General features: G+C 35.4%; 1 protein-coding gene across 4 annotated transcripts in view; it reads left to right on the forward strand.

Annotated features, from left to right (window-relative positions):
- IQUB (IQ motif and ubiquitin domain containing) overlaps window positions 1–19324 on the forward strand; it is a 59982-nt gene that overhangs the window by 15712 nt on the left and 24946 nt on the right. For all 4 annotated transcript variants that reach the window (XM_064487390.1, XM_064487391.1, XM_031455284.2 and 1 more), the window contains 4 exons: window positions 1493–1654; window positions 1739–1911; window positions 2123–2278; window positions 11237–11447. In XM_064487390.1, coding sequence (XP_064343460.1) covers window positions 1493–1654; window positions 1739–1911; window positions 2123–2278; window positions 11237–11447 — 702 coding nt within the window. The remainder of the gene's footprint in view (window positions 1–1492; window positions 1655–1738; window positions 1912–2122; window positions 2279–11236; window positions 11448–19324) is intronic.

Consider the following 19324-nt stretch of genomic DNA (forward strand, 5'->3'; position numbering starts at 1 on the left):
TGGGACCAAGCCTACTGTAGAGACAATCAGAGGGATGAAGAGGACTCTGTATTAGTCTGAAGAGGAATCTTTGTTTTTTATGGCTGTTGTAAAAATTAACAATAAATTTGGTGGCTTAAAATAACACATTTTGTCTCTTACAGTTCTGGAGGCCCAGAATTCTTAATCAGTTTCACTGCATAAAGAAAATCAAGGCGTCAGCAGGGCTGTTCTCCTTCTGGAGGTTCTGGGAAAGCTTCTTTGCCTTTTCCAGCTTCTAGAGTTGCATTCCTTGCATTCTTGGGCTTATGGCATCTTGCTCATCTTCGAAGCCGACAGCATAGCATCTTTAACTCTCTCTCTGTTTCTGTCATATTATCTTCTCTGTAATCAAATCTCCCTCTTCCTTCCTCCTATAAAGGCACTTATGATTACATTTAGAGCCCACCTGGATAATCCAGGGTAATCTACACATCTCAAAATTCTTAATAAAATCTGCAGTCACTTTTGCTGTATAAGGTAACATTCATAGGTTCTGGGTTATTAGGACATGGATATATTTTAGGGACATTTTCAACCTACCAGAAAACCCAGAAAACATTTTAATTTTTTTAATTAAGAATTTAGGGTGAAATTGAAACTCAAAAGATTTTTGAGTGTGCTTTGAACATAGTTCATATAGACTAGTGGTATCTGTTATATTTCTAAGAATGAGTAAGACAAACTTTTGCGATGTTCAAATTCCTAATTGTAATTTAAGAAGACCATATATTGGAAGATTGACACAGATTCTATCAATAAACTTTCCATTATACAAAACAGCAGCAAGTAACATTGTTCATATTTCTGTATGCCTTGCAGAATGTAGAAATAAAATAATGGTCAAATTATAGAATAAACCAATGGGGTTATAAGTTGAAGCAATACAACATAAAAGTAACTTGATGTACACTTTTTTTCAGCAAATAAGCTGAGGCTTGACTCCGCCTTGGCAAGAATTAATTTATATGAATTTCTGATTATAGAAACAGACAAAAGAAGGGATTCTTTAGAACTCTGAGTGTATACTTTTCTACCCTTGAGAGAGTGGTGTGTATTAAAATAATCAGGCTTTCCCTGATGCGGAATTGTCTTGTGCTTACATATAACACATTGTAATTTTTCTAGAGATTCACTGTTTAGCATACGGTTTTGCTCATATTATAGAATGTGTTTTTTATTTTCAAGTGTTCAGAGTTGCGTGGTTATTGCATATTTGTATTTCTGATGAATTGAGAGTTGTAGCTTTACTTCACTTATAATGATGAATTCCTGCTCAGGAGTATCACTTTAACATTTTCCATTGTGGCGTTTTCTGTACTAACATTATAGCAAGCGGTGGACACCATTAATACTCTGGTAATTAAACAATATGCATTCATGTAACCACCTTTGGTGTTTGCCATTCCTGAAAAGGAGTACATATAGTCATTTCTTTGTCATAATACTTTTTATAATTTTCTCTCATTTTTAGGAGTGATTCTTAAAAATAATGAGACATTGCTACAACATGGAGTTAAGCCCCAGGATGTTGTACAAGTGGAAATCTTTTCTTTACAGCCAGATCTATATCCACTCAAAAGAATAACTGGATTAAATGATGTCCCTCAAATCATAACTGTCAGAGTACAAACTGGTTAGTAATTTGATATCTTTTAGATAAAGTATTTTTGAGTACCTTTGTAGTACCTTTTATTCAGTCTTGGTTTTATCTCCTCAGGCATTGATCTGTACCAGGAAGTGGGTGTTGAAATTATAAAATCTGATTTTCACAAACCATTTCTTGGTGGATTCAGGCATAAAATAACAGGAATAGAATATCACAATGCTGGAACACAGACTTTACCTAAAAAAATTCTTGAAAAACAGAATGCATTTTGTAGGGATACCCAGGTAATATTTTTATTTTTCCATGTAGATTTTTGAAGCTGCAGAATCAACAAATACTGTATTGTGTATCTCTCTAAAATTAAAAATATTCTAAGGAATTATAATTTTATAAAATAAAAAAGAGTATTCACTTAAATGTGTAGGAAAATATGCTCTCTACTCTTGATGTGTATATAATGAATACTTATTTAAATTTTTTATGTTTATATTTTAGACAGTTTTTGAGAAAAGAAAGCTCCAACAAACTGCAAATACAACATCTACACAGATGACTAAAATTGGTGTGTATGTATCAAATATGACTGATAAACTGGTAACACCAGGAAAATATTTTTCAGCAGCAGAATACCATGCTCAAAGACTAGAGGCGGTAAGATAACTTTTATTATAAGTGAATATTAAAAATTAGGTATTTGAGCTTGTTTTTCTGGTGTGTCTGTGTGTGTTTCCCTACGCCACACTTGCATGTGAAAGAAAAAATTACTCTTAACACTCATTAGAGATGGTAAGGCAGGCTTTATTCAAAAGGGGCTACTACAATGGAGTTTTATATTTTGTAGTAGAGAAGAGAGATTGGGCTCAGCTTTGAATACAGGGAAAAGAGGGAAGTTATAGCCAAGGAGCAGGGTAGGGGTCAGTGGATGGAAAATTACTAAGAGAAAACATCTGGAATAAGGGAGGATTCTAGCTAAACCAGCTTAGCAGGATTTTTGCTGAAGGCAGGCCAGAATGATTAGTCATCATCTGAAACATGGTGCAAGATGAAGAACCCGATGGAATATCAAGGGTGATCAGATTTTGAGGGTAGGGATTCTGGTTAAACTGACTTAGCAGGACGCTTGCTAAAACTGAACAATGCAGAGATGAACACAGAATCCTAAAAATCAAGGCTTAGTTGAAAAAGAGCTCAAAGGAGCCTGATTAGAATTTGATCAAGGAAAGAATCTTTGTCAGTGTGAGTCATTTTTTATTGGGAGTAAAAGCAGCCTTTATCTCCAGTGTGTCCCCCCACCTCCCCTCCTCAGTGTGAGGAACTGGAACGCTAAATGCAACCAGTCCTTCCCTTTCCCTTAGGGAATTCCAGGGACTGTGTGTTGCCATTGGGCACTATTAGCTTTGTCCCCTCTGTCCCTTGGCTTCAGTCCCTCTGTCCTTTGGCCTTAACCCTTGTGACAGAATCACCTATGGAGCTTTCCAGAGTAATTGAAATCAAAAGGATATTAACATCTATTTTCTCTGATACTAATAAAGCCACTCCGTCACTTTTACGTTACTGTTTGCGTGGTCTGTTTTTATCCTTTTACTTTTACCCTATTTGAGTCTTTCAATCTGGAATATATTTCTTTTAGACAGCATGTAGTTGGATCTTGTTTTTTTTATCCAGTCTGACAATCTCTGCTTTTGATTGGAGTGTTTAATACATTTATATTTAATGTAATTATTGATAAAGTTGGATTATATCAGCCATTTTGCTGTTTGCTTTCTATGTGTTGTGTGTCCCACTTGTTCTCCTATTCTTTTAATGCCTTCTTTTATATTAAATAGATATTTTCTAGTACCATTTTAATTCTTCTGTTTTTTAAATTTAGAACTTTTATTTTCTATACAATGTATACTTTTAAAAAAATATACAATTCAATGATTTTTTATTATATCAATAGTTATGCAACCATTACCACAGTTAATTTTACAACATTTTCATCATCCCCAAAGAAATCCCACACCTAAAGCAGCCACTCCCTATTTCCCTTCAATCCTTTCTGCTTTAGGCAACTGCTGATCTACTTTCTGCCTCTATTGATTTGCCTATTTTGGTTATTTCATATACATGGAATCATACAATGTATAGTCTTTTGTGACTGGTTTCTTTTACTTAGCATAATGCTTTCTAGGCTCATCCATGTTGTAACATGTATCAATACTTCATTCCTTTATATTGCAAATAATATTCCTTTGTAAATACACAACTGTATATAAACACGCTGAAGGTATGCCAATATATACCACATTTTGCTTGTCTTTGTCCATTTATCAGTTGATGGACATTTGAGTTGTTTCCACTTACTGGTTATTAGGAATAGAGTTCCTGTAAACATTCATGTTCAAGTTTTTCATATGGACATGTGTTTTCACTTCTCTTAAGTATGTGCCCAGGAATGTAATTGCTTGATTGTCTGGTAACTCTTTTTAACCTTTTTAAGGAACTGCTGGACTGTTTTCCAGAGCAGCTGCACCATTTTATGTCTCACCAGCAGTGTATAAGGATCCCAGTTTCTCCACATCCTTATCAACACTTCTTATTGTCTGTCTTTTTAATTATAGCCATCCTAGTGAGTGTGAAGTGGTATCTTATTCTGGTTTTGATTTGCATAACCTGATGGCTAATGCCACTGAGTATTTTTCATGTGCTTATTAACAACTTGTATATATTCTCTGAGAAATGTATATTCAGATACTTTGCCCATTTTTAATGGAGTTATCTTTTTTATTGCTTTATTGTTTACAAAACTTTTTCTTAGTTCCTAAGTGGTTGCTCTATGTGTAGTTCAGGGATTAGAATATACACATCCATTTATAGCAAAAAAGTTTACATTACTACTAACTGAAATGCAATAAAGTATTGAAACCGTGCTCCAGTGGAACTCCAGTTTTATTCCTTCTCCTTTGTGCTGTCATTGTCATACAAATGTGTGCATTCTTTTCATGTTCTAAGCCCCATAATTCCTTTTATAATTATTGCTTTTATGTAATTCATTTTTAAATAAGAGTAGAAAAAAGGAAAATATATTTATACAGTCTTTTATATTTACCTACATAGTTATATTTTCTACTGCTGTTTATTTCTTCATTTGGGTTAAAATTAACATCTAATGTCTTTTTCTTTCAGTTTGAAGAATTCCCTTTAGTATTTGTATGTGGTTGCTTGCTTGATGGTGTCCTGAAGGCCTCTGAGTCTCTGTTCCTTTATTTTTTTCTCTCCAAAGTGGATAATTTCTAATAATATATCATCAAGTTTATTATTCTTTCTTTTGTCAGTTCAGATCTTCTGCTGAGTCTGTTTTTTGTATTCTCGTTTCAGTTACTGTACTGTTAAACCCCCAAATTTCCATTTGGTTCTTTAAAAAAAAAAATTCTGTCTCTTCATTGATATTCTCTCACCATAAATTTTAAACAAAAACGTATTCCGTATCTAACCCTAACCACAGTCAATATGGTATTTTCCTTCTGTTTTTCCAAATGGCGTTAATCGTATAAAAAAAATGTAGAAAATTCATCACTTAGTTTTTTCTTTTTCTTACTTTGGAGACAACTGTACATGGAACTTTAAAGAAGCTTTTTGTACACTTAACATTATATCACAAGCATTTCTCTACCTTTCATTATTTATTAAAAACATTTTAATGGCACCATATTTTTCTACAATGTAAACAGCATATTTAATTACTTTCCTTTGTAGGACATATAGACATGTTTTCATCAAAGTCTTAATGATATATAAATTGTAGTGTGCATTTAAAAAATACTTTGGCAGGAGATATTAGAAGTTGAATTACTAGGGCAGAAATGACGACTTTTTAAAATATTGTACCAAATTTACACCCGTAAACCATTTATAAGAGCCCCTTCCACACTGACTTCACCAATAGCACATATTATTTTTCAAATTTTTTGTCATCTTATAGATATTACATATATTTCATATTTTTTGTCAGCCTATCACTCATACTTAATGATACCTTTCATTATAATTAAATTTATTAATAGTCCCCTTTATGGTTTTGCATTTTATATATTGTTATGGAAGGCTGTATCACCCCCCCCAGTCATAAATATAACTTTCTTTTATAGTTTATGTGTTGGGGATACTTAATCTGGACTTTTTCAATGATATGAAGAAGAGTTATAATTTTTTTCTCAAATGTAATGCCAGTTGCAAAGTACTACGAGTATTCAAGTTTGTTCTCCACAGTAATTTAATGTATACTGAATTTTCATTTATACATACATCTGTTTCTGATTTCTCCATTCTCTCATTTATGTATATGTCTTTTTCTCTCTGTCAGTAACGTATTGTTTTAATTATTACTGCTTTATAATATGTTTTGAGAACTGGCACATTAGGTTCTATCTCACTGTTCTTCCTTTTTTAAGACTGTCTTGATTATTAATGCAAAATTTTCTTCCATATAAATTTTAAAGTCAGCTTGCAGTTTTCATGAAAAGTTGAAGCTCTTGATCTGAAGTACACTGATCAGTTAGGGAAAAATTGACACCTTTATCCTATTAAACATTAGGGATGTCAGTTAAACATGACATATGAAGCATGTGCATTTTGTCTCTGCTACCTCCTAGCATCGTTTTGCTGCACGTAAAAAGAACTGATGGCAGTGACTTTGTATTTTGTATGACAGGAAACCTGGAGCTAGACTGTTGTTCTGGCCCAGTGAGCCTAGGACCTTGAGAGAGGAGTCTGTAGCCTTAGTCTTTTAACTCATTGCACTGCAACCAGGGGAACCACGGGACTAACCCTGTAGCTGACTATCAGTGCCTCTAATTAGTTCAGCCTGAAGAGGTTTTACCTTTTCAGTCCAAAACTAATTTTCACCGAAGGAAAAGATGGAGTTATTGTAGACTTTTGAGGAAGAGTGAAGTTTTGGTGAAATTTAAGTGAGCAGTATCTTGATTGTCTCAGGGTAAAACAGGGTTGTGTATAAATGGGTCAGGTTTGGACTGAGATGTGGGCCAGAGTCCTGTTCCTTTGGTAACAGAGTTAGCAGAGAGATGTGGAATCTTGTTTCTTCTCTGAAGTTCAGCATGTTGGTAGTAAATCAATTCTCTTTGTCAAAGTAACCTCGATCCTTCAGGCAAGAGTGAGATGTTTCATTCTTAATGATCTAATTTTAGACAACAGAGTTTCTGATAGATTATGATTTTAGAGAACAAAGTTTCTCCGTGAATAAGAAGATAGTATTTACTCAAAGAAAGGGGTTGGTACGATATTTTATAGCTGCAGAATGTCCTTGGGAGAAATGCTATTTCCTGCTAATTTTGTAGCTGACTTTATTAGGGCCTGTTACTCCAGCCTGATACATTCTTGTTTTCTTAGTCCAAACTAATTTTTAATTTCTTACTGTATGGGGTCTGGCTGGTGGCTCTGTGATGTCATCAGGAACCTGAATTCCTTTTACTTTTCCTCTCTATTAATCTCATCATGAGTTTGTTACTTTGTTATGATAAAATGGTTAATCAGCCTTCAGCATAGTGTTTGCATTCTGCAAGAAGGGAGAAGCTCAGGGGGCATGTCCCATACGTGGCATTCAAGAATTTTCCCTGAAAGCCCTACCCAGGGATTCAACTTACATCTCTTTGGCCTGAACTGGGTCATGTGACTATCCTGGCCACCAGTATGTGATAAATACGTTTCTAAAGTTTCACATCGTTGCTCCTCAGTAAGACTGAGATTTTTCTTAGCAACGAAGTAGGAGGGAGTAGATATTAGGTGGCAGAGTGGACAACACTACGCTATACTACAGCACTTTCCAAACTTCAATAAAATGATGTTAAGGGAATAAGAGAAGTATAAACATACAGGAACAAAGAATATCTGAGAAAAGAGAAGGGTAAATGTCATTTGAGTTTTTAAAGTTGTAAAGCAGATGGAGAAGTGTTAATGTGACTTACTTGAGCAGAGAAAGTGAAAATAAATGCCTGCCAGGGAGAATGGCATCAAGAACCAAATCAGTTTGCCCCAAGAATCCCGGAGAGTGAATTGGAGATTGAGCCATAAACAGAGAGATTGGTTAAAGGCTAGGATAAGGAGTAAATTTCCATTTTAGTAAGTTCTGCTTTAATCTTGATTGATTCCTTTCTCTTTGTATTATGTTTATTTTATTCTTGAGCTTCTTGAGTTCGATGCTTAGTATTTATTTTAAATCTTTCTCATAGTAAGCAAGATTATATTATGTGTGACTACTGATATTTTTGTACTCATTCCTGCCATCTTATTTTGGTTTTTGTTTATTATTCATTCTTGCTGTTTGTTTATTCTTTTACTAAGCTTCCTTTTTTTTTCCTTTGGTTTGACCAAACTTTTTAATTTTTTTATTCTTTCATAGTTCTGAAGTAGGTATTTTGTTTCTATTTTTCAAGTGGTAACTTATAAAAATTTTTAATGCACTTAATCAGGCTCTCTGTCTTTTCCATGAACAAATCAATGACCCTAGCAGGCTCTTTTTCATTTCCTGCTTCTCCTCTCTCATTCCTCCCAGCCAGTGAGGATTTGATCTGGAATTACAGTTACATGTATATTACATAATTATAATTTGCTGCATAACTATAACTTCAGATTGTTTTATATATTTATATGGATATAATATGTAGAATTTTTTTTCAAATAATACATATTTAGCCCTAATAATTTTTTGAAAGTTTTTGCTCACTTCTTTAATTCTTTCCCTTTAATTTATTGTTCTTGTTGGAACGTATTCTCTAAGTAATTATTTCAGAGATTATGCCTGGGAGGTGAGCCATCTAAGGGTCATTGAATGAACCTTACTCGGGTTTTGGTTTGAGTGGGTGTAGAAGGTTAGATCCAAACTTATTTTCAAAATGGTTTTCTTTTATAACTTCAAAGCTGTTTTTAATTAAAACTCTGATGTCAGTGGGATTCTCAGCTCTTTGTTTCCTCTTCCTGGGAGCTTTTAGGGTCTTCACTTTATCCTTAGTAATCTTACTGTGATGTGCTTGAGACTTGGGGATGGATCCTTTCTGAGAGCTCATGTCTTTCTTTAGTTTTGGGAAATTTTCTATGAAATTTTGAGCATTTTCTCGAATCCAATTTTCTTCATTCTGTCTGGAACTTGTAGCAGACATATTTTGGAATGTCTGCATTCGTCTTCCATATCTCTTAATATTCCTCCATTCTTTCTAATTTTTATGACCTTTTACCCTGCATTCCAAAAGATTTTCCTGTCTAAGTTTCTTGCTTGCTAGTTCCCTCGTAGGCTCTGCACATTCTGCAGAACAGCCTACAATAAACTACTAGTTACTGGCTGATGTCCATTCTTCCCATTGTAGTAAAACTTTGGCTGGGCCGCACCACTGAAGGCCGCATTTCACAACTCTTTTCTGTGTTGGTGAGGCCAGAGGACTAAGGCCTGGAAAAGGGGATGAGGGAGCTGATGTGTTCCCCTTCTGGACATTGTTCTTAAAGTGACTGGGTGGTAATTCTTTTGTCTTTTCCCCTCTCTACTGGCTGGAAGATGGGAAGTGGACCAGCCACTGGGACACAGGAGTAGGAAGCCACTTGGTGAGTAAGGCAGAGCTTCCTACTAGCCCCAAGCCGTTTGCCAGTCCCTGGATTACCATGCGAGAAGGGAAAAACTGTTGTTTAAACAACTGTGTTTTAGTATCTTTACAAGTTCAACAAATTTAATAACACCCAAGCTAAACACATTGTACTGATATTTTAAATTTCAAAACCAAAAATTTTGTCACAGTATTTTGTTGGGTCTTTTTTTAAAAAAAAATTTTATTTGTCTATTATTGTACTACTAAATTATTATTATTTTTACTTTTGGTGGGGCAGGTAACTAGGTTTATTTATTTTTGGAGGAGGTACTGGAGATGGAGCCCAGTACCTCGGGCACGCTAGGCCTGCACTCTGCCACCTGAACTAGTCCCTCCTCCCCGGTCCTTTGATGTTGATTGAATAGCCTTTCCTTTCTCTCTGAAAATACTCGCTCTGTCCAGTTTGGCTTTGTTGTTCTTTTGTTTTGCTTTAGTCTGGAAGAGTGGCTCTAAAACCTTAGTGTGCATCAGAGCACCTAGAGAGCCTGTAATACGCAGAATCCGTACTCCCCCCCGAACCTCTGATTCAGTAGCTCTGGGGTGGGGCCTGGGAATTTGCACAACAGTTTTCCAGATGCTGCTGCCGCTGGTGGTCTGGCCATCATGCTTTGAGAACCTCTGTTCTAGTAATTCTGTTTCACACAAATGTAAGTTCTAAGTGACTGAGGAGCCTTTTATTTTGTTGCCTCTTCTCAAATGTTTGGTTATTCTTGGATATGAACCCAGAGTATTTGAAATTCCAGATGTCCCACGTGCTACAAAGTATTTGGTTGTGATAGTCTTACCCCAGCGGCTTTAGGGGATGGGCAAGACTTGATTCTGGAAGAGAGCTAGTTTTCTGGAGAGGGGGCTTTTATTCATCCTGTGTGTCACCAGCCTTGTGGGACACTAACCACACTTGCCTAGAGGCAAATACCTCTGCTGCTCTTTACCTAAATTGTCTTAGAGAGCCTGTCCCTTTTGCAAAGGGGCAAGCAGTCACTTTGTTAGTTGCCCTAAAACCCCTTCTGCAAACCAGTTTGCGAGGCACTTCTGGGTTTTCTAGCTTCCTCTCCAGTGCATGACTAGATAGATTCCTTCTTCAATTTATTCCGCCTGTCTCCTTTCTTGAGGGGACTCTTCAAACTTCCTGTTCTGTTGGAGGACTCCTGCAGTATGGTCCAATATGTTTATTGATTTCTGTTTATGTGCTTTTTCTGTAATTATTAGGGATCAGGCTGAGGGGAAGGGCTGTGTCAGCACGTTCTCTGCCCTCAATCTTGGCCTAGCCTCTCCATGTTTTTCCTTTTTAAAAAAAAAAAATGAGTTTAGGAAATAAAAGGAAGAACTCTCTCAGTTACATTGCAAGCTTTTTGAGGATCTGGTACTATACTGTGTCTTTAAACACATATATTTTCCTCCTAATTTAATATATACTTGTTTGCTTTGGTGGTTTCTACACATAACCTACCTGCTGAGTGGTTAGTAGATTACATTTTTAAAAAGATATGAGCATAGCTAATGACAGTTAAGATAAAGTAGAGATAACTAATATTTATAACAATAACAGTATTCATCAAAGTGTACCAGGCTTGAGGTAAGCCCTTCATATGCGTACTACTATTATCACTATTTTGCAGATGAGGGTCCTAAAGCACAGAGATGGCAAGTAACTTACCCCAAATCAAACAGCTAGTGAGGAGCAGAGGGAGGATTTAAACTCAGTTTTACTCCGGAGCCTGTGCTCTTAAGCGTCATACTAACTGCCTCCTATGATGGTGTACCTGCAGCTTGAGATTTCAAAGTCAGATGGCTGGAGTGCCTTACCTGTGACTTTTGTATTGTAATGTATGTGAGAGTACCTGGCATAGAGCTAAAATTAGACTCTCAGCATTTTTTAGTAGTTATTGAATTGGAATAGAAATAATCATTGTTGCCTTTTATTGTCTTAATAAAGTTGATGATAGACACTTTTTATTTCCTTTTAATTTACCTGTAGGTAATAGTGCTACAGACTTACTACAGACAATGGCATGCTAAAGCCGTGGTAGAAAGTTTAAGAAGACAGAAAATGTTAAGGTTGCAGTGGGAGGCACAGGAAGAACTAAGGAAGATAAAAGAAAAAGAAGAGTGGATGAAATTGGACTATCACCGGAGGCATAATCCTCAAACAAAAGAAGATTTCGAACTTCTTTATAATGCACTAGAACGTAAGTTTGAAATAGGCTTTGCATAAAATATTAATTTTATAACTTCATTAGTAGGAAAAACAGGTTTACTAAAGACAAAAGGAAGACTGTTATTTTAGGAGGATGTCTTGGGAATCTGGACTAGAGAATTTAAGGTGAATAATGTCTTACATTTGAGGATGGAATTAAGACTGGAATGAAATTGAAAGTGCTCTTATATTAACAGTGGATAAATAAGATGTGAATACTGCTCTGTGCCTTATTCAGTTTTAGTATATTATTTCATTTGATCTTCATTCCTGTGAGGTAAAAATAGAAAGTATTGTCCAGTCTGGTTCTCTGATAGTCTTGGGAATTTGTGAACTCAGAGTTGAACTGTCTTGAATTCCTCAGCCCTGCATCCTGTCTCTGATTCTGCTCTTTAGAGGAAAGGCTTGGCAATACCTTTATATTCCCCTCCATTAATGACTCTGTGTGTGTGTGTGTGTGTGTGTGTGTGTGTGTGTGTGTATAATATATATTAAATATAACATATAGGTATGTATGTATGTACGTGCACTGTCCACCCATTTGACTTCTGTGCCTCATTTCTTCCACAGGATGTGTGCTAGTCACTGACACAGTTACCCGCAGTTACTTGAACAAGCCAATCACTCCCTCCTTTGGGCAGTAGGTACACTGTTCTTCCTGAAGCTTTTCCCCAATGCCCACCTTGCAGTCTCAGCTTCAGTGTCACCTACTCAAAGGCTTTTGTGAACTGACGATACCACCTGGGTATCCTGTTATCATCTAAGGGTTCTCACTGCACCCCAGATTTTTCATTTATAACGCCACACTTTGTAACAGTACATTTTTTGTTTAAGACTTTCACTGCTGGAGTATAAGCTCCGTAAGGGAATAGTGACGTATTTGTTCTTTGGATGATCTCTCATTTTCTGTGCTTAGCTCACATGCCCCACAAAAGGTGGCAGATGAATGAGCAAGTGAGTGAAGGGCGACCCGAGGGCGTGGTGATGCAGCTCTCCAGCTTCTGCTCTCCCAGGAACGGCTCTGAAGTGGGAGTAACTGGAGCAGATGCCAGAAAGTGAAGTTGGGCTCTTGTGATGACATAGAAGAATTAAAAAAAAATGTTAATATCCTCAATTTTTTTTTAGTTGGACAGAGTTTTCATCCACAGAAATAATAGTCTCTGAATTCTCTATGATTATTCATGATGTTAACTTTAACTTTGCTTCTTTGTATACTATTTGTTTGTGGTGGTGTTTGTGTTCTGTTACCTGTGTCTCCCTTTCTAATCCAATACAGTTTTAGGTGTCAGATATCGGTCTGTTTAAATAGCTGTGTGACAGCACGCTGTTCACTGAAGAGGATACAATTAAACACTAGGTCTTACAAGCAACATTAATACATTTATCTATTTGATAAGGCGCAAAATTGAGTGGCTTTAGGAATGTGGCAGCGTTTGAGGTAATAGTTACACCTGTTTCTGAGGCTCGTATGTCCACTCTCCCTTTCTCCTAATCATTGACCTCAGCAAATACTATCTGTTTTACTTTGGACGTCACTTCTATTTCCATTTTCTCTCAGTTGAAAACAAAGTTTGTTTCTCAGGGTAGTAGTTAAACAGAGAGCACTGTTAGCAAGGTGTCTGTGAAAGGTCTCATTGACAAGTATTAAACTAAAGTTCTATCAGAGCAGAGTTCTATTCAAATAATCTTCCAAATTCACATAGGAGTAAACCAGAGGGTATCATTGTTATTTTGTTTAGTTAACAAGCAGCTGTGCAAACTAGTAGAAACTATGCTCAGTGAAGTTCTACTATTTCTACTTATGAGTGATATTAACTTGGATAAGTTACTCCCTTCTCCTAGGCTTCAGTTTCTTTATCTATGAAAAGACTTAATAATTTCTGGCACGTCTACTTCAGAGGGCTTTATAAAGTGAAAAATACAAAATATTACATTTATGAAAGTACTTAAAAGTGCAAAGACGTATATATATATGTTACTATTTACTAAGGTAAATAATTTTATGCATATTTTCTATATTAAAGTAGAACAGATATATTTTTTATGTTTACAACATGATTTATATGAAAGAAAATGAAAACAAAATTTTACATAAAAGAGAGATCTCTTAGTTTCCTTCCAGCCCTAAAATTCTAAATTAGAGCTCTAAGAATAATATTTTTTAAAGGTCTGATTTGTGGTAGTTAAAGTTCAAGTTCACAAGCTCAGTAATTTATACAGCTCTTCTGTTTAATAGTTTTCATTCCACATTCTTCACACCAGTCTTTGAAACTGCTGCCCTCTTGTGGCTCATAGTGACAATTACATAGTTTGAATTACAGCTAATCCTAATACAAAGTTTAACTTTTCCTGCAGATAACCTGTTCCTCAGTAATAACAGCAAAATGGTACCAATTTAAGAAAATGAATTTAACTATATACTGCATCAAAGAAAATTTGTCTCCAAACAATAATGTTAGATTTTTATGTCTTTTTTTTTTTTTCTTATAGCAATATGTTGAGGGTGACTTCTTCTATTGATCTAAATTGTTTCTCTCATCTCAGACTCAACACAGGAGTCATCGTCTTTAGGAAACCTCTCTCGACAGCGTGAATTGGGCTCGGAGCCTCTTTTCCCTGCCCTGTAATTCTCTGTTTACACCGTTCTCTTAACTGTCCGTGTCTGTACCTCGGGTTTCTGATAGAACCTTGCTTATTGTGTCTAATGGATGTTTGCTGAATTGGATCTTCTACCCTTTGACTTGTTTTGACAAAAGTCAAAAAGTCAAGCCAGGTGGTTTCTGACTTGTCTCTAATTATTACCTCGATCTCAGAGTACCTTGACTTCTAGCTTCTGGAGACTCCCTGGCCCCGTCCATTGACAGATCTGGCCCTGGGGTTTCGGTCTGAATCTTTCTTGGTTCTTTCCATTCAAGCTTCCAGCAAATGCATATAAACTGCCAGTGGTGGACAAAATATTGTATGTTCTGCTATTTCTCGTTTGGAAATTGCGAGTTTAGATCTGAGAAATTATAGAAAGTGTATGGACTTTATATACTAGTACCATCCTTTCATTTTACAGTTCCATTTACAGTTTCATTTATAGTTTATAGTATAGAACTTCAGACCCTGGAAATTAGATAATTTATCCAAGAGGATAAGTTAAGGATATAAATATATTCTTTCAAATGAACCAATTCCTTTAATATCTTTTTCTTTTAAAATATTGGTGGTTATTGACATCTGTTATGGGTTGAATTGTGTTCCTCCCAAATTCATATGTTGAAGTTCTAGCCTTTGGTACCTCAGAATGTGACTGTATTTGGAGATAGGGCCTTTAAAGAAGTAATGAATTAAAAATGAGGTCTAATGGGTAGACCCTAATCTAGTATGATGGTGTCCTCATGAGAAGAGGAGATTACAACACAGACATACATGGAGTGAAGATCACGAGGAGGCACTGGAAGAAGATGACCACTTACAAGCCCAGGAGAGAGGTGCTCAGGAGAATCTAATCCTGCCATCACCTTAATCTTGAACTTCTATCCTTCAGAACTGTGAGGAAATTAATTTTTGTTGTTTATGTCACCCAGTCTGTGGTAGCTTTATGGCAGCCCTAGCAAACTAATATAGAATTCCAAATTTTTTTTGTTTTAATTATCATTCTCAGGGAATATATATTTTATGAAAGGGAAGAATCTCTCATTTTTCTCAGTGTCTTCCCTGTATAGTTCTGGAAACTGTCAAATCAGATATAAAATCAGTTTTGTTCACCTGCTCCTGGTTCCTGTGCTTTTCTGTTCCATTTTGGTAGTTGGGTCGTGGCATTTGTCTGATGCCATGTTCTGTCCCTGACTCTAGACTTACAGGGAGGTTGTTCATCTAATGGAGAATTTTACTAGAATTATTTTCATTTTTAATTAGCTTCATTGAGTTGTTTCCTTTTTAAAAGTCATACTAACAATGTAAGCAAAATGTAGGATCTGAGCTTATATGACATATATGTGCCCCCTGATTCACCCAGGACTGAAGTGTTAGTCTAGCAGACCAGTATATTGGTTTCTGAAGTTGTTGGCAGAATAGCATAAATAATATCCTAGTGGCCTAAATATATTACTGGTTACAAAGTTTTCTAATGTAAAACTGGGAAGTAAAATAGGCTTACTAATATCATTCAGTTTTTATTTGCTTTCTGGGAGCATCCTTATAATCCCATGAGGTAAATATTCTCAGTTATTATTTCCACAAGTAAGCAATTTTCTTCTTCATTCGTATACTGCCTTTTGGTATATGGATATTGTCAAATTTTTAAAAGTTTTTTGGTTGGTAAAACTACTCTTAAATGATACACTCATCAATCTTGGATTTTCTGGACTTTCATAGCATATTTTAGCTCTTAAATTTACAACCCTTTTGCTGAAAACAATTTAGCGTTTAAATTTACGAATCCTCTTTTTGAGCAGACCAAGGTGTACTGTGTCTGAATAATGTGTTCTTGGTAAGGGTCAGAATGGATTCTTGTAAAGAACGTGAGCAGCAAGTCCTTGACCTGATCACGGTGATTTCAAATCGAAATTTGAGAGGAGGAAGAAACAATCTGATAAAACTAGATATCATGAAAGGTAGTGGTTATAACAAGAGGGCCAGAAACAACACTTAAGGCTTCAGATATTTACCTTTCGATGAAGAGTGTTAAAATAAACTGGAAATTTTAGTAGAAGGAGGAAAATATAATTTATAATTATATAAATTATATATAAATGTAATGTATTCTGAAACATCCCTGCAACACGTTGAGAAAGTAATCATGCCTGGAATATAACAATGGGAGAGTACATTTTACTTGATTGAATCATATCTGATACAAGATAAGAGGAAGTAATCTTATGTCAAGAGGAGATGTACCCAAAGGAAGTATTTAAACCTAATGGTGAAACATGTCAAGCTTTTGGGTAATGAGAGGCAGAAATTCTGCCCTAGTGGAAGGATTTTACAGTCTGTCCAACCAGGGAGAGGCAAGGGGACATGCTCGCTCCTTCAAAAAGGCATTGCGCTCTCTCACTTTTGTATGTACCATCAAACCTTATAGAGTTCCTTTCAGATGATAATTGCTCAAAAATTGTAGTTGAGTGTTTTGAATTGGCAAAGAAATGATAGGGTTTTGGCAAATATAATAACCAGATAAGGGAACTAGGATTTTTGAAGTTCAGAGAAAAAAACAGGTTTGATTCTACGGCCAGAGCACAGCTCATGAGGCTCTGAAACTTCATTATTCTGACAATAAAATAATAAATCACCTCCATGTAAAAGGAAAGAATTAGATGGCTAATTAAGCCATTAAGTAAAAATGGCTCTCCAGTAGTAAACCAACTAATAAGTTCACATTGAAAAGGAATGTGATAAATGTCAAAAGACTAAAGTGACTCTGGGGAATATTTGTTCAGAATAAAGAACAGTAGGTCACTGTTTCAACCTTTGTTTTGCTTCCGTGTTCTCTATGAAGAGCAGAGAACAAACATGGCTTCGGTGAGTTCAGGTTCCCAGTCCGACTCTATATGCCAGGGGATCTGAGCCACACTGGTCTCGCACATAATCATGGAGCATGGGAGCCAGAAGACATGGCCTTCCAGAGAAGGCCGGTGATTACCTGTCTCAAACATTACAGCTTTTTATAAGTCTGCCCCGCTCCCTGCCTCGGGACACACTTTTCATAGGTGCCTGATTTGAATTTGAGGCTTACTTTGAAAACATACTTTACCACAATGTTTGTTACATCTTATGCATTTTGATATTAGCATTGTTTTTTCTTTCTTTCCTTGATGGTTGACAGTCATACCTTTTACTTCTTATTTGATTAAAATGTTATTGTTGATAGCATTTTTTACATTTTCAAGAGGTTGGGAACATTCTTAAACTTTTGTAATTAATTGTAGTTTGTACTGTGTCAAAAATGCAGTTTTCAATTTTTCTGATTTGGGGGATTTTTGTTTTCTTCCATTCCTACTCCTAGAATTTATATAAATTTAACTATTTCATAGCAATTTGAAAATAAGATATATTTTCAGCTTTTGGCTTTCAAAGCTTGATGCGTATTAATTAGTTTAAATTTGCTAATCATAGTGTGTCAATATGCTAATGCTTTTAATTCTTCTTTACTTGGCTGTCATAGATTAACTCATTTGTATTTCATTTATGTTTATATGCTATAAAATATACTCACCACAGTAGTATTTATAACTAATAGAAGTTTTGTTTTATATACGTTGCTGGGATGTGATTTTCAATATAAACACTTATGACAGTCATACCTTTCATCATAAAATTGTCTTTTACTCCAAGGACTGAATTTTGATTGTTCCCCCTCCATTTTCAATATATTAATATTGCTGCTTCTGCTTTTTTTGTTCATATTTACCAACCTTTTTATATCATATTTACCAACCTTTTTATATTTAACTTTAATCTTTGATGTCACTTTATTTTAATGTGCTCCCTGAAAACATCACATCATTGGTTTTTTAAAAAATTGTAATGTTTTGTTTTCAGTCAAAAATTTAACCATTTCATATTTTAAAGATAATTATTAGACTTAATTTTGCTTCTCTAATCTAGTTTTATGCTTTCTGTTTCTAATTTTTTTTGTCTTTTTCTTCATAAACATTTGTGACTGTTAATCCTGTATTGATTTGAAATGTAGGCATTCTTCTTTCATTCCTTCTTAAAGTTTTTCAAAGACGTTCTTAAAACATGAGAAGCTATCAAATGGATTCATAGCCTACCCTTTTCTCTAGCTCTGAGTCCATGAATTAAGGTTTACTGTCCTTTGCTACAGCATCCATTTCTGAGATGAGACGGACAGCAACAGTTTGGGTGATGGCATTGGTGCCTCTTTGAGTGTCTTCCAGTAGTGTCTGTGCTATACCTTAAGGAGATTCCCCCAAGATTCTACATATGAATCACACCTCTCTCTGATTTCCAGTACTGATTCTGGTCTCTCCCTGTTCTCCTCTATTTCATATTTCTTGTATTATTTCAATAAGAATTTAGGAGGAGGCAATGAGCAGTCTGTATATAAACCTCCATCTTGTCAGAAATTTGGTATGCCATATTTAAAAGAGCTGCTTGGCCTGGATGGGACATGAAGTTATGCCAAATAATGTGCAGTTTAAGAAAGGGAAGTGTTTTTTCTGGAAAAGAGAAAAACTAAGTGGAATGTGACAGCTGTCTTCGATACCCGCAGGGATGCCATGTGGTGTAAAGAATAGGCTGACTCTGCTTTGACTCATAGGCTGGTACCAGGACCAGGACCGAATTCAGCCTGTCCAGGCTGCTGGGAGGAGGATGCTGTCTTAAATGGGGAGGGGTGTTGAACTATTTAACTTCTTTGTTTTTTGAACAATTTTTTAATTGAAGTATAGTCGATTTACAATGCTGTGTTAATTTCTGGTGTACAGCATAGTGAGTCATATATATATATATATATATATATATATATATATATATATATATATATTCCTTTTCATATTCTTTTCCATTATATGCTGTTACAAGATATTGAATATAGTTCAAACTATTTAATTTCTAAGTTTCTTTTCAGCACTAATTTTCCTTTATTGTAAATAAGTTAGACATTTTTGAAATGTGGGATATAAAACAGTTTTCTTCCCTTAATTTAGCATATATAAGAATTGAATGGGACACTTGTTAAAATAAATGTATCTGAGCCCAGAAATTTTGACTTCTTTAAGTTTGGAGTAGGACCTAGTAATGAGTATTTTCTGAGGTTAGTTTTGAGAATAATCTTCAGGTAAATTGAGTTTATAAAAATACTATTCTTTGGCATTTTATGGTTTGGTCCTAGGATGTATTTCATGCAACACATTCTTTATT

The sequence above is a fragment of the Camelus dromedarius genome, chromosome 7, assembly GCF_036321535.1.
Source record: "Camelus dromedarius isolate mCamDro1 chromosome 7, mCamDro1.pat, whole genome shotgun sequence".
In the NCBI taxonomy this organism is placed as follows: domain Eukaryota; kingdom Metazoa; phylum Chordata; class Mammalia; order Artiodactyla; family Camelidae; genus Camelus; species Camelus dromedarius.